The following is a 20,894-nucleotide window of genomic DNA, read 5'->3' on the forward strand; positions in this document are numbered from 1 at the left end:
TACATACATCATTGAAATTTTAGGGTTAATTACACCGTATATTATTTAACTTTAGTCGCATATCATTCATTCATATCACAAAACTTTAAAATATTTCAATTATAACACTTAACTTTGATTTTGAGTTCAATGTAAGCAATGAGTCGTTAATTTATTTACAATCAATGATATGGCAATTTGGTACTGACTTGTGCTTATATGGAACTTTAGTTTGTGTATTGATTTTGTCATTAAATTTTAAAATGTTTTAATTTTAAGCATTGCATTTTAGTTTGTGTATCACTTTGACCACCATTGATCAATTGGTGCCCATCATCAAATCGGCATTCGAGGCAAGATCGATATCAAAATGATCGCATTTCACTTATCTCTTCTCTTCGTATTGGTTTTCCATGAAACATACTCAAAATCAACTAAAATTAATTTAAAGGTTTGACGTTTTAATGCTCTAGTTTGGGGTTTTCTAAGATTTGAGGTGTTTGTTTGAAAATCCGAAAGGTTGGAAGCATTCTTTCGGGAGGATGAATAATATATCTCGAAACTAATTTCGTCGAACGATTATCAAAAGATATTGGAGCATTAAAATGTCAAATTTTTAGATGAATTTTCGTAGATTTGAAATAGGTTTCATGAAAAATTAATTCAATGAGGTGAAATAGGAATAAAATGCAAATATCTAAATATTGATTTTGTTGAGAATAATGACCATCAACGAACGATGATTTTTCGATGGTAGCTAAACTGATAATAAAATTAAAATTTAGTGACAAAATCAATATACAAACTAAAGTTCTACAAAAAAAAAAACTGATCATATCATCATACAATTAATGATGTAACGGTTCAATGTATACAGTAATCCTAAAATTAAAATTTAATGTTATAATTGAAGCTTTTAAAGTTCAATAATACGAACGATACACAACTTAAAATCTGAAATTATCAACAAGAATCTACAGTTCAATATCACCAAAATCTTTGAACTTAGGGAAAAAAATAACTTGACCTTATAACATTAGCGACATAAATGTGATGCAAACATTGACCATAACATAATTATTGAAGATACTATTTGATTTTTGAGAATCTATTTTAATCTTTGTAATTATTTTTAAATAATTACTAGATCAGTAAGTACATTCAGTTTCTTGCTCTTCATCAGCATCATCTTCAGCATCATTTTGGTCATCATCTAAATCATTCCCATTTTCAGTTTCATCTTCACCAACTTTCTCCTCTGAAATTTTGTACGGTTGGATGATACCCTCATGTCTGAACCGGAACTCTCAGTAAAATCGGCAAGATTTAACACAAACTCTCCTCTTTCTGGATGAACGCAGAAGATTGACTGCAACAGCACAAAGACTAAAAGTAATCAAATTCAGAATGCAAGAAACCAGAGGAAAAATGAGTCATTTAATTCAATCAGCTTCAAGGAAAGAGGCAATGATATAAAAGCATGCAAAATGTTTCTTATAAGAATTTCTACATGAAACATGTAGGCAAACCAGGCCACTGGAACCACCTGCTTCCCTTATTCCATTAGCCTTTGGGCTTAACGCTGTATTTGGGCTACTAATTTAGTATTGTATACAAATATATCAAAAACCAACTAGTCCAATCAAAATTCAAATTTTTTTTAAAAAATAATTTGGATGGTTGCGACCCAAACTAATAAGATTAACTTGAGTTTTGGTCGAATCAAATTTCGGGTTTAGGATAAAAAATTCCAATCCAACATAAGGTAATACTATAATTTCTATTTATATATTAAGAGATAGTTACTAAAATGTCTCTTTTTAATTTTTTCAATTAATTTTTTATTTTATTAAATAAAATTATTTTTGTTAGGTTAGATTGGGTTTAGGTGGTGCATAACAAGATTTTAACCCTTTCCTCCAGGAAGATTTGATTGGGTTTGAATAGGTTGGAACATCACCAGACGTTGGGTTGGATTTGGGTCATGTGGTAACCTTCTATTAAAAGCAGCAATTTTGCTGACATCAGTGAAAGTTCTTCCTATAGCTGGTGTTTCAGAAAGCTTGTCAAATTAAGGATTGAAGCCCTCCTTATTATTAACACAGGAATTTCGAAGACCAGAGAAATATGGGAGGAATTGAGAGAACAAAATGCAAAGGTACCATGGCACAAAGTTATCTGGTTTCCACTGCACATTCCCAAGCTGAGTTTTATCTCATGGATGGCTATTCTGGATCGTCTTCCTACTCGGGAAAGGCTCTCTAAAATGAGTATTGTTTCTGATGATTTATGTTGCTTATGTCATGAGTCGACTGAAACTAGAAACCACCTGTTTATGGACTGTTCTTTTGCTACTTCTCTATGGAACTCAATCATGAGTCTTTCTAATATGTGCATCATGCATTCTACCTGGGAATCAAGAATTGGATGGCCTTCTCAACTTTGGAAAGACGAATCACTTATCACCATCATTCTGAAACTTTCATGGACAACTTACATTTACTCGATCTGGGAAGAAAGAAATAGACGAATCTTCAGAAGAGAATCAAGAACAACGGATCAAGTCTTAAAAAATATTAAAGACCTTGTTCGTTTCAATCTCAGTGACAGAAACTTCAATAGAACTGACTATGTTAATATAAACTTATGTAATTATTGGGGTATAGACTGATTTTTGTTGTTGTAAGTAGCGTTTATACTCTCAATTGGGATATTTTGTTGTATCTTTCTTCATTGGATAATAAAATTTTGTTTATCCAAAAAAAAAATTCAACCCGACACATGTTTATCCCCAACTTCGACTCCCTCTAAATGATAAAACTTTAAAATTAGTCCCTTTAAGATGTAAAATTTGTATTACAACCCCTAAAATGATAGAATTTTAATTTAATCCTTTAAGATTATATAATTAGAAGTCAAAGCAATAATAAAAGTATAGTATAAATTTTAATATATATATATATATATATATATATATATATAATTTATTTTATCTCCCAAAGAAATTAATCTTGCCCCTAAAACCAGTAACTTTTTAGGTTGATTTCTTGAATGGATTATTTCCTCATTTTGGTAGAGGATGGAGTTAGTTTCCAAGTAAACTATATATGAATATCTCCAAATGTGGGCCATGTAACCACAACCGTTGATTCATAGCGATGAACACTAATTGATTCATACTGATTTAACCGATCGAACCAACAATTAATTTAATTAATTCGATTAATTTTATAAATTAAATAGGTCAGATAAATTAGAAGAAAATTTTGAACCGAACCGATCAAAACTTCCCTATTATTGGTTCAAACCATTGACCTTAAAAGAGCCGTTTTTAACTTTTGTTTTGAGTAATTTGGATGAATTTAGTATATGTTTAGATTTTTTTTATAGTTATTGACAATACATATATATTTTATGCACACATTTGCTCGAATTCAAAACTTTAAAGAAAAGTAACATTCTATTTTACTATTAAAGTCACTTAATAATTTCACACACGCTACAGATATATTTGCTTAAACTTTGAACCTGTAAAGAAAGTAGCACTCTCTATTGTACCATCAAAATCAATTAATAAGTTTAAGAATAATTCAAACTTAAAATCTTTAACTGAATAAGATTGATTTGAATTTGATAATTAGTATAATTATAAGATTTTTATTTTATTCTTACTTTTCATATATGTATATTTGCATATTCATATATACGTGATGAGACACATGGCATGAGTAGCATCAATGGTATAAAGTTTAAAGAAGGGGTGTGGGTCTAAAGAGCTAAGTTCTGTCTCAACTACCCCAACTATAGAAATTGTCTCCAAAACTCATACTTTGTCCCAGCTGCCTCCTTTGTTAGGTCTAATGTCATGCCATCAATGCCATGTTCCACATCTCAATATATTGAGATAATAATAATAATTGATCTGTTGACATTTGAATTTTAAAAGAAAAATTAGTTAAATCCTTAAATTTTGTGTACTCAATTAAAATTTTATAATGAGAAATTATATTAATTGAACCCAAATTGATTCAATTAATTTTTGAAGATTTTTTATCATTAAATCTTAATAATTTATTAAGATATTATTATCATGTGATTGACGAAGCTTTAAAGTATAGAAATTTAATTATATTTATTTAATATTTTTTCGAAAATTTGAGAAATTTTAACACCGTTAAACCAAAAATGTAAAATTAAATATCAGCCATCATCTTTGAGTCAACATCTATACAAGTTTGGTATAATTTCAAGCCCAGCAGCCCACAAAACCAAACTTTGTATGTGAAGTTCCCTTTCTTTTTTTTTTAAATCCCTGCAAGATAACTAACCTGCTTTGCTTAGGGCTAGGATCTAAAGAAAAGAATAGAAAATGTCTTCAGCTGTTGTAGGAACTTTCTCGGCATCCAAACAAATTGGTTTCAAGGAAAAAACCGAAAGTGAAGAAGAGTCGAGAGATGAGAAGAACAAGAAGTGTGTTGATGATGGTGTTGTTGAAGCTAACAACAACAACGATGATGATGATGATGATAGCAAGGTGAAATCAGAGAAGGAATTGGATCTTGGTCCTCAGTTTTCTCTCAAAGAACAGCTTGAAAAGGACAAGGTAAACATATCTATTTGCATGAAAATCATTTTCTTCTCTAATTTTCCAGGAAAACTAAGCCCGTATTCCGGGAAAAGTCAACCATGAGATGTTTTCCCCCCTAGGATGATGAAAGTTTGAGGAGATGGAAAGAACAACTTCTCGGTAGTGTCGATATGTCCACGGTCGGAGGTATACATTATCCGAACTCTCCGATTTCGGTTTTCTTATAATATTCGTATTTGATATCTTTGTCTCGATGTTTAAATGTAGAGAGCAAAGAGCCCGAAGTTACGATATTAAGCCTATCGATCCTATGTCCGGGGCGACCGGACATATTGTTGTCGATTCCATTCGCTTCGAAACCTAAGAGCTCTCTGTTTATGCTAAAAGAAGGAAGCAAGTATCGTCTCAAATTCACCTTCAGTGTCTCCAACAACATCGTCCCCGGTCTCAAATACACCAACACTGTTTGGAAAACTGGTGTTCGAGGTACTGAAATAAGAAAAAAAATCGAAACAAACTCGAATAATTCAATATCTTTTTGTTACTCTCTTTTATCATCCTTGTACGAGAAAATACGGATCGGATTCGGGTTTTAAATCTATTCTTGTAACAATTTGGCAGTGGACAACACAAAGCTAATGTTGGGGACATTTAGCCCACAAAAGGAGCCTTATACATATGAATTGGAAGAAGAAACTACTCCATCTGGCTTGTTTGCTAGAGGCTCCTACTCTGCAAGAACCAAGGTAAAATATTTAGGTTAAAATATACTTCAAGTCCCTGTTCTTTTCAAATATGTGTGAGTACAGGGATTTGCAGCATAATTTAACCCCTTTTTTAATTTTTTACTTAATTTAAAAATTAAGATTTTATTTTTGTTTATGCAGTTTGTTGATGATGATGGCAAAGTGTATTTGGATGTGAGTTATCACTTCGAAATCCAGAAGAACTGGCCTTCACGTTCTTGAAAACACTTTATCTATTAGAATAAAAAATTTAAAAAAATCCAGTTAATCCATTTATTTTATTTTAATTGAGCTTGATGTTTGTATTTTTTTTAAAAATATATTACCCTTTCCCCGTGTAGATTATGTTTTATATTATTATCGGTATTATTTTATTCCTGATTGTCTATCTGTCTACAATCATGGCTTCCACATTCCCTTTATTATAAAAAAATAATGTGATGATTAATGCAAGCACTTTTATACAGATATTCTATTTATGTTTTAAATTTTAACATATTAAATTTTATTTGTATAAAATATAATAAGAGTGGATGAATATAGAACCTAGGGTTGATTAAAATATCTTAATTCAACCGATTTTGATTTAATATAATTTTATAAGGTTTGGGTTTTTTTTATTAAAAAAAGCATGTTTGTGACGGTTATGTGAAAATGAAAGTTGAATTTAGGATAAAAAATATTTGACTTGAATAATTATTATAGCTAATTACGTTATACATCTCTAAACTATAAATCTTATTCTAAATTGGTATCTAAATTTTAAACTTTTTAGTCTCATCCTCGAATTATGATTATCATTCTAAATTAGTCGTTGAACTTTTGAACTTTTTAAATCAATCTCAAAACTACTACCCTCATTTTATATTGTTACCCAAAAACTTTTCAATGATTTTGGGGATGTTATTGGAATATTCAAAAGTTTGAGAACCGATATAGAAGGGTCATGATGTAGGGATAAATTTGAAATGCTTAAAAGTTTGAGAATCAATTTAGAATGAGAACCATAGTTCAGAGAAGAAATAAAATTTTCAAAAGTTTAAGGACTAACTTAAACTAAATGCAATAATTTATGGATGTGTAACGTAATCATCTCTAAATATTATTTCAATTATCACCTTATATCGTCGAAAATTTTAAAAATAAAATTAATTCAGGTCTGATCAATGTCGAAGAACTTTTATCCCAATGTTCAAAATAAATAGAACATCATGAAATGTTAAAACAAATAAAATACTTTAATTTTAGATTGGAGATTGAGGTAATAAAATCCCGATCTATCTCGTCCCTTACACATCCATGATCAAATATGATAAAAAAAATCTATGAAAAGAAGCTTGATTGCCCCAGAGGATTGGTGAAATGATAATGGTTGTGGGGAATGAAAATGACAAGGGACATGGACACCATGTGCCATGATTTTAGCAATGCTGTATTTGCTTTTAACTTGTCATGTTGGTATGCCTTACATTGCAAGGCTTCAAAAGTAAATGCCAATTTATTTTGTGGTCCAAACTCAAACATAATTTTGTAATATACGTGTTGTTCCAATCACGTGTAATTTCATTTTGATAGACTTAGAGGTGACGATCGGGTTATTCGGATCGAGTCATCTCAAGTATAGATTACTTCATTTTAGATTCAACTCGGGTCCGATCTGATTCGGGTTTAGTTTGGGTCATTGGAAATTTAGTTATGGTCAGGTCAAAATTGAATCGGTTGATTTTTGGGTCGGATTAATATCAGATCGGTTGGCTTCAGGTAGAACTAATATCGGATTAGTTGGTTTCGATTCGGGTCAACCATTAGATTTTTTTGTCCAGTTTCAATTCGAGTCAACATTAGATTTTCAAGTTAATCTTTGTCGTCACAACTTTTTGTACTACTCTTTATTGTTTATAATTCAAGAATTTTATGTGAATATATATTGTCGTATCTCAAATTTAGAGTTAGAAATTTTAGTTTTAATCAATCGGATCAATACATCTTTAAAATCAAGAATTTTATGTAAGTATATATTGTCACAGTCCAAATTCAGAGCTGGAAGCTATTTCATCTGATATAGAGATGGTATTTTAACTCAATAAAGATTATATTAATCCTTAAATTATTACTAGAAGTGATGATTAAATAGTAATATAATATAAAATAGATTTAAACATACCTCAAATTCAGATCATATATAGGTAAAAAAAATCCAGGTTGCTTTCAGTACAGGTTTTTCCGGTTCGGATTCCTTTCGGTTCAGGTCAATTTTTGTTTAGGTTACTTTTATTTTCAGTCTAACTAAAATTTAGGCCATTTTTTATTTGATTAAGGTTATATCATGTTTCAGATCAATTTTGGGTCATCATGTTTGGGTCTATAACGGGTATCAGATCGGATAAATTGGTTCGAATAAACAAATACGAGTCAAATTTGCCAGGTTTAGATAGCCTTACTTCACGGGTTGGTAGCAAGAACCAAACTATAATAAATATTGGAATCAGAATTCATCAAGTGACATCAATGATTAAAGGGAATGTTGCTCTCCCTAGAGGTATTGGGTTCGAGTAGCAACATATTTAGAGTATGTGCCTATCAATTAGTTAAGAAAATTATGAACATCTACTGCCTTGTAATCACTTCATACTATTGAAAAAATAAAATATATATTAACATCAAATATATATTTTAATTCTAAAACACCATCCTCTTCTTTTAATGAAAAAAATAATTTAAATATATGTAGACATTAACATCAAATATATATTTTAAGGTAAATTACATTATTAGTCAATTAACGATTAATAGTTTTAATTTTGATCATCTAAGTATAAAAAATCAATTTCATCACTAATGTTGTTGATTGTTCCTGTTTTGATCATCTTCTGTTAAATATTTAACAAAAAAATTCAACAAATTCAGCCCCCTACACCTACAAATTTCATCAAATTGATACTAAATTATAAATAACTCAACACTCAACCATCTACATTAACAAATTCTATGAATTTTTATAGTTCGATGATCGAAACAAAAACATGCTAATAGTTGAGTGATTAGTGATGTGTTTTTATCAATATTTTGTTATTATTTGAAAACAATCACATTCTAAAGAATCACGCTCTCTATTCAAATGATAATATGGGAAAGCACCAAACATACTTTCTTTCCAATCATCATGAAAAGAGTAAAATATAGTGAAAAAGAGATCAACACATCATTCATCTTCTCATTAAATGTGAACAATTATTATTAAATAAAACTTTTAAATGAAATGAAAAGGAAAAATTAAATGCCAGCTTTAATCTTGATAGAGAAATGATTATTTTATTTTTATATTATTTGTATTTATATATTAATAAATTAAAGAAGAAACAAAATATAACAATTTTACAACATAACGTCAAATTTAATAAATTTAAAAATTAGGAAAAATGTATTTGAATAACATATAATTCATGAAAATATTAATTATCTACATAATTATTACAAAAGTTATCTTATCTATGATTGAATTATTCATTCAAATTCATTATTTTAAATTCACATGAGTTCAAGTATTAAAAAAATATTAATATCAAATTAATTCAATCTAAATTAAATTATTATTAAATAAAAAATAATTTGAATTTTTAAACTTGAACCAATTCAATCCAATGTCATCAATTCTTTTTTACATTTCCATTTAAAAATTCTCTCTTTTTTCCAGATTATTTTTCATTAAACGGACTGCACCATGAATATTTTATAACGAGCTAAATGAAATTGAAGTTGCAAAAAATAACAAATTCAGTGTTTTTTTTCTTTTACACGGTGAAGTATATACATTCTACAATAAAACCTGAAAATTTCTCACTACAAGAAGAAGAAGAAGAAGAAAGCTGAAAAATTCATGGATAATCCAACAATGTCTTGGAGCATTAGTGCACCACTCTTATTGGTTTCAGTTTAGCTGCAGTTACCAACCAATGTCTTGGAGCATTAGTACACCCCGCACGACCTCTGATATATCTACATGTTTCATCAGTTTTTTTTTTAAATTTGATTCAATATTTATTTAATTTTCACATATGTTAAAAAATTATTTTTATGAATAATGATGGAATAATTTGATTTCTTTAATCGTGAATGGTTCATCCTTTTTAGTTTGAGTGGAGAGTCGCGGTTGGTGGGAAAATGATCGTTGGCTGGTGATTGAAGGAAGAAGAAGAGAATGAGTCATCATGAGAAAGAAGAAAGATTATCAGTACGGTTCATTTCCTTTTTTCCAGTCTTGATTGAGGATATTTATAGTGGCTTTTAATGCACGTGCTAGTCGTAGGATTATTATGACTATTCATAAGTCGACATGCTAGATTGATCTGATAGTCATATCTTGAATTTCATTATAACATATTATATTAGTCTACAAGAAACCGTGTTCAAGAGACGCGAGCTAAACGATAATTCTGGTGGGTAAAGAGGCCTATATGAAAACTTCAGCTAATGGAGAGTTAATCGTTCTAGCAAAAGTTTAAAAGTTTCCTAAAAATATCTTTGAAGGTATAACAAGGATTCTTCAAACTCATACTAGATTTGTTATGAAATTACCTTATTCTCTTTGTTCATGTTCCGTTTTTGGTTCAACGAAGTTCCTTTTATTAAAAAACGAGTAAATTATAAATTTTATCATTAAATTTTACTCTTTCTTTTATTTCACGCATTATATTTTTAATTTTTTCAATTTACTCATTAAATTTTATATATTGAATTTTTTATCACTCTATCGTTTTCTCTCTAACAATTGGATGATGTGGAATAACTTAATATTAATTATGCCACATCAAATTAATATTAAATAAAAATATTAATATCTAATGTCAAGTAGGATTTTAAAATAAAAATAAATAATATTAAAATTACTAAACTCTAATTCCAACCTCCAAATCATCACCGACCATTTCAAATGACAAGCACCAGTCGTGAGTGCAAGCAAACCCACAACTTGAAAGTTGATGTAACCCCCTAGACCGATGCGGGTAGCCCGATCCGATCCGGGAAGTCACATTAAGGCCACCGGAGCGACCCACTGTAAATATAGCGGAAAATTTAAAACTTTTTATCAGAGCATGTAAACTTATAAAATCAGTTTTCACTATTTAAAAATAAAACAGATTTCCAAACTCGTATATAAATCAAAATACAATTACATGCCCCCTAATCACATGTACCATACTCTGCAACAACACCGGACGAACTCCCTTATTGAAGTCGATAGATGCACTGGTATAATTCTTTTAACCTGAAAAGGTGAGTAATAGAGTGAGCTTTGGAAAGCTCAGTAATACAGAACTACCAGATGATGCTGATGAACGTGTAGATACAAATAAATATATATTTCCTTATTGTTTCCGAACATTTACAGATTTTTATGCTGAGCAGAGATCCTACTGACATTTCAGGTGGTAACGGACAATGAGCTTTCAGTTCAGAGAAATATTTCAGATGACTGAGTTCGGAAGATCAGAATAGGTTTTCTAGTGTGTTCCCAAAAACCATGTAACTTTCTAGATCTTTTTAAAACATATATATATATATATATATATATATATATACACCCCCATCCATCACGAACAAAATGTGTAGGTTCCCCAGAACCATACAACCCCGTCACGTCCAGTAAGGCCCTGAGCACACAGTCGAGGAACCTGTAAGTAAGGCCCTGAGCACACAGCCGAGGAACCTCCAAGTAATCTTCCTCCAACAATACCCCCCAATAAAACATGTTCCGTCCGTAAACGGATATATCAAAAATCAAAACATAATTCAAGTCAAGTATCATATCAGAATCCAGGTCATGTATCAGATCAGAATCCATGTCAATATCATATCAGAATCCAGGTCAGGTATCATAACATAATTCAAATTTGAAATCAGATAAAATATTCATGTAATTAGGGAACACACCAGAGTTTACAGGTATTATTTAGAGGTACTGTATCAGGCAGAGAAACACAGTTCTTCAGTATGTCGATAGAATGTTCGACATACTGAAGAATGTGAATTATCAGTTATTCATGTAATTTAGAATCACTATTGGGAGAATTCATTAACTGACAGAATCATCAGTTATTCAGAATGTGAATTATCAGGATATTATCTTATTCGGACAGTTTTCAGAAGCTGTACGTAATCAGAAGGGTATTCAGAATCCTTTACATCCATGTCAATTGATCGGATAATCGAACAACTTGAGAACGAAGATTCAGAACCTTAACAATCTATGTCGACTGGTCAATTCATTTTCCTTCTAGGGTATTTACTCTTTAACACCACAAATTCTTATCCGTATACCATTTTCGGAATCATCACTGAATAAATCTTCCAATGTCTTTATTTCATTTCCACACTTCCACAATATCATGAAATGCTGACGTACTTGATTAATTTGTTCATAACCCATTGTAATTGTACACTACGTAAACTCTTCAGAGTTTCCAGACTTATCCAAATTACTTATTAAATCCTCAGTCATTGAGGTTACCTAGTTCATTTAGCAGTCATGTCCATTCCAGTTACTTCAGGATTTTCCAGAGAAATTCAAACGTTCCTGAATTTCAGATACATGTTGTACTTTCATTCCATTCAATTTGGTATTCGTGGTTGATTTGTCGAACAAACGTCCAATTCTTAGTAATGAATACGATCTAGAGCTGAGCTGAGCTGAATACTTCCAAAATTTATCATCGAGCCAAACTTGAGAATACGTACACATGTTACAGTAATATCTATGCCATTCAGGTATTGACATAGCTTTAGGGTTGATCTACTCACTTAAATTATTTTCCATTACCTTTAAAGGTAGTCCAATACCTATGCTTACTTTGCTTACTTGGATTCCTTAATTAATCCAAGATATTTACTTAATATAGACCATAAGGGTATTTTGGTCATTTTGGTTTTTAGTTTTATTCCAATCATAACAGAGCTCAAGGGTATTCTTGGGTCATTTCTATTACAGGGGTATTTTGGTCATTTTACAGATCCACGATATTTCAATCTTTTTCCTCCATCCAGTCTTATTATTTAATCCAATCTTATCATTTCCTTCAGTCATTTTGAACAATTCTGACAGTGGAATACCCCCGATAAATTATTCTTTAGATATTTACTCATTACTCGAATATTTTCGGGTCAAGTGCCTTCTCAGATTTTACAAACGGAATATCATGAATTTTTTTGTACAAAGATAAGATCTTAACAATTAAATTCGTACTTAATCGAGTTAAGTACAAATCCTCAAAGTACTTTCTCATTCAGGGTCAACTCAGACTATTTTATCTCTCAAGGGCATTTTTGTAATTTCTTAACCAGATAATTTTGATATTATCTCTTAACGAAAATAATATAATTTAGAGATCATATGATTAATTACTTTCTTGAACACTCTCTGATCTTGAAATAATTCCCTGAACAGACTTCTAGTATCTTGCATAAGCCCTCTTGGGGTTAAAAACCGGTTATCCATAACTTCCAAGTACAACTAACATTTCTTATGCACATCAATATATTTATCAGATCAATATGTCTTTTCAGATTTATTAATCCACTTCCAGGGACAATTCTTATCATTTTTCAATAAAAGGGTAATTTCGTATTTTTACCCTACCGAAGTATTCTCATAATTTTCCATCCAAGTACCTTTAACATTTAACCTTTGATGATATAAAATATAATTTACAAATCCATGTTTGTTTTCTTTATCACTAATCACAAACTTGTAATTTAATTCTAACAATCTTTCAATCTCTTATATTAATCATTCGATCCGTATTCAGATACTAAATTTCTACCACATTCATATCGAGTGTAGAAACTAATTAACTACACAAATGAGACCAACATTGTCTTAATCATGCATTTACTAATATTCACATGTTCCAAAAAGCATAAAGAGGTAGTAAAGTATTACCTTGATTTTTGTGCAATACTGATCGACCATAAAAATTCCATTCGAACGCCTTTGATCTTTAATTCAACTTCCAATAATTCCTCATATACATATCAACATAAATTATATCAGAAACGGAGCTTAATTGCGATAAACGGATCGAATCAAGTGATAAATCAGTGAAAAATAGCTTACCGGGTTCGAATTTGGTGAAACGGACTTCGGATTCGGATTCAGGACGTCGAAAGCATAAAATATGACTTTTCGGAAATTTGGAATTTTTGGTCAAAATCAAAGTCAACGGGTTTAACCGGCAATTTCGAGGCCTTTGGGTTCGAATTTCGAAAAACGGACAGCGGAATCGGATTTGGAACGTCGAAAAATATCAGGATAGGTATACTCAGTCGAAGTCAAAGATCGCTTAAAGCCCGGTCAAAGTTTTAGTAAACAGTGGTCAATGCCGGTCAACGGTCAACGGGTTGGGTCAACAGGTCGGGTAAACGGGTCGGGTCGGGTTATGACCGGTCAAACCGGTTAACTATGCACCAAAACCGGTCAAACCGGTCATTTGGACCATCCCACGCGCAGTGGCAGCGCGTGGGGGCGCATGAGGCCCATTCCGGCTGCCTAAAAATCACGGAAAAATTCTTAAAAATTATTTTGAGCGATTTCAAGATACTTACAAAACTCGGTTCAAATTTTTGAACGGCGGAGAGCTCAATTTCAACGAATCGGAAACTTTGACCGCTTCACCTCCTCACGCGACGCTGTCGACGGAGACCAAGAATGACATCGGCGAACTCGGAAAGATGCAACGAACATGATGGTGTGGGAGGTGTCGTGAACGGATGACCCGATCGTCGTGAATCGATGAAAAACCAACTAAAACTGAGTTATTACTGACTATACTTCCGACTGAAATTAACGATGAACGGCGACGATTCACGATAAAAGGTTTGAGGGGTTTTGTTCATCGCTCGACAACGAACACGATGATGGTTTCGACTCGTCGATCGGAGGTCGGACGGCAAGTAGATCGGAGTTCAAAAAGGGGTTGATGAAGAGGAAAATTTGGAAAAATTTCATTATCTTCAACGTTCATCAACTGCCCAGATAATACCACAAAAGAACATAAAGAATGTGTCTTTTTGGAAGAAGTAATCTTGGAAGATCTTCGTAAAGAGATTAGTGATAGGTTTAGAAAAAATGTGCCTTTTTTGCATTGCACCAACTAATGCAAACGTCGCATTTTAGATGGGTTTAGATAGAGAGAGAATGAAGAATAAAAATAAAGAAAAAAAATGAGAAAAATGAATTTTTATAGGTAATTAAAATGACGTCTTTTTGAATTAGATTTAATTTTATGTATGAATTTAAAATGACATTGTTTTAGTATAGATTGTCATGTCACTACGTTGTTAATTATTTAACGGTGAGATGATAAAAAATCTAATCTATAAAATTCAGTAAATAAATTAAAAATATAAAAAATTAAATAAGAGATATAATAAGATTTCACGAGTAAATTTATAATTTACCCTTAAAAATATTTCCCAAAGACCAAAATTGGTGTGTGCAAATCCCAAGGCCAGCTAGATTAGAACAAAGACAAAAACACAATTTCACCTCCCCGTGGCGGTCATCAAACCACATGCTGCACCCCAATTTTCCGGTTAGACCCGGTAGTTCGTCTCTCTTCTCATATTTACCTAGTATATGTGTGTTTTTGCTTTGAAGCTTCTGCCTTTACTCTCCTTGGAGCAATCTTCAATTTCTTTGAATCATTTTCACACATTAAAAAGAAAAAGACAAAACTTGTTTGGGGAGTTTGATCTTGGAGATGTCAAGCGTTATGGAGAAAGAAGGGGTTAGCTTGGAAGAGCTGAAGAAGAGAATGGCTGAGTTTGCAAAGGAAAGAAAATGGGATCAGTTTCACAGCCCTAGGAATCTCCTGTTGGCCCTGGTATTTTACAATCTAAAACCCTAAATATATTCTTATTTATCTATTTGAAAAATTCTCACTCACCCATTGTTCTTCCTGCATCTATTGTTCTTTTCAAGTGTAATCACTCAATAAGAACAAGAAAAACACCGCCTTTTAGTTTTCCTTGGTTCCAGGGGAATCTGTGTTCATTGTGTTGGGTATCAAAACCCAATGAACTAATGAGTACTTAGTTATGATCCGCATGAAAATTCATTTTTTTAAATGTTCACTCAAAAACCCATTCTGGAAATTTGGTTTTTGTTTGGGGTTCTGAGACTTTTGTTGCTGTTTCATCAACTGTAGAGTCAAGAATTAATGTCATGAAAGGTAAGGGAAACAGTAGCGCAAGTACCACTTGTCTGCTGCTTCCATAATGTTTGAATCACTGTTGCAAGTAAAATACAAATATGGGTTGTTGGTTCTTATGATATATATACATAAATCATGTCAATACTCAATACCCCACATCTTTCATCTGCAAATACAATCTTGGATCTGTTCATGGCTTCTTTGTCAGTCACTGTGTTTCCTATGAGCATGTTTGTAGGTGGGAGAAGTGGGGAAATTATCCGAGATATTTCAATGGAAAGGAGAGGTTGAAAGGGGACTCCCTGATTGGGAAGACGAAGAGAAACAACACTTAGGGGAGGAACTGTCAGATGTTTTGCTATACCTCGTCAGGCTGTCTGATATCTGTGGGGTTGATCTTGGCAAAGCTGCTATGAGGAAGATGGAGCTGAATGCCATTAAATACCCAGTCAAACTTTGCAAAGGTTCATTCAAAAAGCACACGCTATTCGATGCAGATGAGAGCAGTGTTAATGGTGACAGTGCTGCTGTGGATGATTAATCTTCATTAATTTGTATAATCATGTTTAAAACAAATGACATGGGGTTTTGATTTGCTTGCATGGGCACAATCTGGGGTGGCGTGCCACAGTGCCTGGAGCAAGTAATAGCTAAATAGTAAAGTGTTTTATCAGCTATTTTATTGCTGCAGGCGGTCACTGTCTTGCAAACTGCAGTGAATCCTTCAGCTTGAGAAATTGATTTTGCATTGAAATTGACAACATTTCTTTTCATGTTTTATTGAGAATGAATGTCCTTTAATTGAAGGGTATGTGTCCTCTCGTGAAACCCTAGCCACCCATTCTTCTAAAGTTGCATTCACTGCGGCCAACAACCCCAAGCCTTTGACTTGGCTCCTGGAACGCTTTGATGTTCTTCATCCTGGTGTTCTTAATGTCTTGCAGGTTGGACGAAGGCTTCATGAGTAAATATGGTAAAAAGTGTCTAATAGATTTAACTTGATCCGATTAGATAGAATTATGTTTTTCCTAATGAAATTTAAGTTTCGCATTTAGTTTAATTTGCAAAAATTTATCTTGTTATAAGATAATTACAATCATTTTGTATTTTTATATATTATTAATTATTTTTTTGTAAAATATATCTAAAAATTTAGCATATAAGAAATTATTAATTTTACATTATTACATCAAATAAATTAATATTTTATTTTATTACTTTTCTATTTGGATAAAAAAAATTAGTATGTTAATTGGATTAATTTCATTCATATATCTAAAGAAAACAACAGATTACTACAATTTACAAAAGAATCTTACCAACTCAACCGACAATACTCTCGTCTATAATACTTGCTCATTAATTGTATCAGTCCTATCTATACATTTCCATGCTAAGAATAATATCATCCTTTGTAATCCCCTTAAACATTATATAATTCCTCTCCTCCTAAATAGAGTATATAAAAGCACCCCAAGCAATTCTCAAAACAAGGATAAGAATAGATTTATCTCTAAGAAACTTCAAATAATCTTTAGGATTATCTTTCAAGAATTTCTAAACTCAATGAGTTCTACATAATCTAAAATTCTAAACAATTTTTATGATTATTTTCCAATAATTTTCTTAGAATCAACCTTAATTTGAAATTTTTCGTGTGTTTTGTGCACGGCATGATTTCCAGCATGTGCTGCATTGAATTCCAATTGAAATTCTGAACAGGCCACACTTTTCACGTGGGCATGGGCTGCCATCGATTATAAATTAATTGAAATATTCATTTACAGCTTAAACTCTGTTTCTGAGTAATATTCATTTACATCTCATTTTTCTAATTTATGGCTTTGGAACCATTTTACATCGATTTTTATGTTTACCTCAAATTTTTGAACTCGTATGTAAGCTTTAATGAATTTTGTATTCGGTGATATTATGGATTCAACTATAGCGTCTAAATCGGATTTTAAGTGTTACATAAAGTGGTTCATCTGTTTTGAAGTTAGACATGCATATTCGTTCTGATTCAACATAGTTTTATTTTATTTTTCTTTTCATCTTTAATTATTTATTTTTTTATCCGTCACAGATTAACATGATCTTTGGTTTAAAAAAAATTATATGCATGCTCTCTTATTATATTATGCACTTATAGACAATATTAAACTTCAAAGTTCATTCAAACCTTTTATAGTGGATTAAGGTAGTATTTATTCAAAATCTTTCTACCACTAACCATACACACACACTTTAAAGATGTAACTGTTCGAACCCATAATCTATAAGAATAATAGCTCTTCTTTTAACGCTGAGTCCACTGAATAAGTTCATATATGTATTATACTTAAGTCAACCACATGTTTATTCAATAACATATGCATGATTTTATGTTGAGGACAAATTTATAAAATTTTAAATGATAAAAATATATTATTAATAAAAATATAAAATTATTGTAATTAAATGAGAAATTAAAATTTGTGTGACGACCCACCAACCCTTTTGGCTCAGCCATGTTGTATAGAAACATTGCCATCAATTCAAAGACATCTTTTCTCAAGGAAAAAAACATGAAAATAAATATTGGCATTTCATTGAAAATGAATTCACTGCAGTTGACACAGTGACCACAAGCAGCCATAAAATCTCTTTAAGACACTCTACTATTTAACTATTACTCACTCCAGGAAATGTGGTACACCACCCCAGATTGTGCTCATTCAAATAAATAAACAAAAATATTGAAAATTAATACTACTTAGATGACATTTATCATCCAATCCAAGCAGTCTATTCTAAGCCCCTAGATGATAAAATAAAAGTGCATCAAACATCAAAATAGATCTTTTAGTGCATGTAATGTCACTGTTGATGTCCCTGATCCATAGCAGCACCAGCAGCAATGTCACTATTAACATTGCTCTTATCCAGATCGAGTAGCGTGTGCTTTTTGGATGAACCTTTGCAGAGCTTGACTGGGTATTTAATGGCATTCAGTTCCATCTTTCTCAAAGCAGCTTTACCAAGATCAACCCCACAGATATCAGATAGCCTGACGAGGTATAGCAAAAACATCTGACAGCTCCTCCCCCAAGTGTTGTTTCTCTTCTTCTTCCCAATCAGGGAGTCCCCTTTCAACCTCTCCTTTCCATTGAAATATCTCGGACAATTCCCCCACTTCTCCCACCTACAACAAACAAGTTAATGGGACTGACAAATGAACCATCATCGGATCCAAGATTGTGTCTTTGCAGATGAAAAATGTGGGGTCTTGACTTGATTTATGTATATATATATATAATAAAAAACGGAAACCAATATTTGTATTTTACTTGCAACAGTGATTCAAACATTATGGAAGCAGCAGACAAGTGGTTCTTGCGCTACTGTTTCCATACTTTTCATGACATTAATTCTTGACTATACAGTTGATGAAACAGCAACAAAAGTCTCCCAGAACCCAAACAAGAACCAAATTTCCAGAATGGGTTTTCGATAAAACATTAAAAAGTACTCATTAGTTCTTTAGTTTTTTTATACCCCTGGAACCCATGAAAACCAAAAGGCGGTGTTTTTCTTGTTCTTGTTGAGTGATTACACTTCAAATAAACAATAGATGCAGGAAGAACAGTGGGAAAGTGAGAATTTTTCAAATAGATAAATAAGAATATATTTAGGGTTTTAGAGTGTAAAATACCAGGGCCAACAGGAGATTCCTAGGGCTGTGAAACTGATCCCAGTCTCTTTCCTTTGCAAACTCAGCCATTCTCTTCTTCAGCTCTTCCAAGCTAACCCCTTCTTTCTCCATAACGCTTGACATCTCCAAGATCAAACTTCCCAAACAAGTTGTCTTTTTCTTTTTAATGTGTGAAAATGAAACAAAGGATTTGAAGATTGCTCCAAGCAAAAACTAAATGCAAAAAGCTTCAAAGCATTACATATACTAGGGAAATATGTGAAGAGACTACCGGGTATTGCCGGTAAAGTTGGGTCCACTTCGACCGACACGTGGAGATGAAAATATATAATTTCCATTTTTTTGGGGAAAAACATATTTTAATTATAAAATGCTATTCAAATATACATAATCACATGTTTTTATTTTCTTTTATCGTATTTTGAATTAAAAAAATTGATCTTAAATATAAATTAAATAGGAAGAACATTTTCAAAATAGTATAAATTTGGATTTAACAAAGTTGGGCAGCTTTCCATGAAAGAGAAAAAGCATTGTATGTGACAACGAAATAACAGGGACAAGAGATTACATTGCACTAATGACAGAAAATAAGGATGTTTACATTTTGATTTCACATTGTATGCTAATAATTCTTCAATAATTTATCATATTATTAATATTTTTAAAGATTTGTTGATATCTGATAATTTTGTAAACTTCGATTATTTTAAAATTTTAATTACATCAAACTCTTAAATAAAAAATAAAACTGTTTCAATATAACTTGTATATGTAAGATTTGAACTCGATACCCAACTTATAAGATATTAAACACCTTATAGATTACCACTCTACACAACATATATTAGTATACAACATTTTTTAATACCTATTGATTTATTTATATGATTTGTTCTTGTAGATATGTCTAGAACTCATATGGTATGTTTATCTAATCTATCATAGTTTAATATGATCTGTTGAAGGTATGAAATCGAACTATATTTAATACGTAATTGTTTGAACTCAATACCTTCAAGGAGAGTAACATTAGTCACTTGATAAACTCTATCGTTTGAGTCGAGTTATAATAGATTTGATAAATATATCTTATCATTTGAAATTGTTACGTCACATAAATTAAAGGTAAAAATTCTTAAGTGAAAGATATGAAATTAGATCAATTTAAATGTTTGAATTAGTCGTAATATGTTAAACGAACACATCATATTACTTAAAAACAATACGATATATTTATCATATAATAATTATATTTTCATGTAAAATTAATAAATAAGTGAATTGAATTCTATTAATCTTTTTAACAACGAAAGAAACAATGTTTGTCGCCATTTATTTTAGGTATCTCGGATGTGATTGATCAGAAATAATGGTTAAAAGAAAGCGACATGCTTTGGTGCAATGTATGTACGTCCTTCCCGATAGCAACACCGTATTTGTTAGGCAACTCACCATCATTTCTATTTTCTTTGTTTTTTTTTTCTATTAATCTTTTGGTCATGTGTATCATATGGTCACTTTATATTCAAAATTTTAAGTTCGATTCTATCAAAAATAAATAAATAAATAAATAAAACACATTAGATAGCATTGGTGATTAAAGTGAATGTTGTTATCTCTAAAAGTTTTGGGTTCTAGTACCTACGTTTGTATGATGTGTGCGTATTATTAATGAT

General features: G+C 31.4%; 2 protein-coding genes and 1 pseudogene across 2 annotated transcripts; 2 read left to right on the forward strand and 1 right to left on the reverse strand.

Annotated features, from left to right (window-relative positions):
* The first annotated feature begins 4,288 nt into the window (after window positions 1–4,288).
* On the forward strand, window positions 4,289–5,561 carry LOC120218177 (rho GDP-dissociation inhibitor 1-like). Its single transcript, XM_039215145.1, has 5 exons — window positions 4,289–4,582; window positions 4,687–4,753; window positions 4,835–5,053; window positions 5,189–5,313; window positions 5,455–5,561. The coding sequence occupies exons 1-5, from the start codon at window positions 4,349–4,351 to the stop codon at window positions 5,533–5,535; spliced, it is 726 nt and encodes a 241-aa protein (XP_039071076.1). The 5' UTR covers window positions 4,289–4,348; the 3' UTR covers window positions 5,536–5,561.
* Window positions 5,562–14,964: 9,403 nt separating this feature from the next.
* On the forward strand, window positions 14,965–16,062 carry LOC120218039 (dCTP pyrophosphatase 1-like). The gene is made up of 2 exons (XM_039215037.1): window positions 14,965–15,191; window positions 15,760–16,062. Exons 1-2 carry the CDS (start codon window positions 15,069–15,071, stop codon window positions 16,060–16,062), a joined length of 426 nt encoding a protein of 141 aa, XP_039070968.1. The 5' UTR covers window positions 14,965–15,068.
* Window positions 16,063–18,089: 2,027 nt separating this feature from the next.
* Window positions 18,090–19,448, reverse strand: LOC120218002 (annotated as a pseudogene).
* Between the last annotated feature and the right edge of the window lie 1,446 nt (window positions 19,449–20,894).

The sequence above is a fragment of the Hibiscus syriacus genome, unplaced genomic scaffold, assembly GCF_006381635.1.
Source record: "Hibiscus syriacus cultivar Baekdansim isolate YM2019G1 unplaced genomic scaffold, ASM638163v2 tig00110195_pilon, whole genome shotgun sequence".
Classification (NCBI taxonomy): Eukaryota; Viridiplantae; Streptophyta; class Magnoliopsida; order Malvales; family Malvaceae; genus Hibiscus; species Hibiscus syriacus.

Excerpts from the sequence above, each read along its gene's own strand:
- LOC120218177 (XM_039215145.1), top strand. The coding sequence starts at position 4,349 with ATGTCTTCAGCTGTTGTAGGAACTTTCTCGGCATCCAAACAAATTGGT. Across the intron at positions 4,754-4,834 it reads CGATATGTCCACGGTCGGAG|AGAGCAAAGAGCCCGAAGTT; the intron begins GTATACATTATC and ends GTTTAAATGTAG. Across the intron at positions 5,314-5,454 it reads CCTACTCTGCAAGAACCAAG|TTTGTTGATGATGATGGCAA; the intron begins GTAAAATATTTA and ends TTGTTTATGCAG.
- LOC120218039 (XM_039215037.1), top strand. The coding sequence starts at position 15,069 with ATGTCAAGCGTTATGGAGAAAGAAGGGGTTAGCTTGGAAGAGCTGAAG. Across the intron at positions 15,192-15,759 it reads GGAATCTCCTGTTGGCCCTG|GTGGGAGAAGTGGGGAAATT; the intron begins GTATTTTACAAT and ends GCATGTTTGTAG.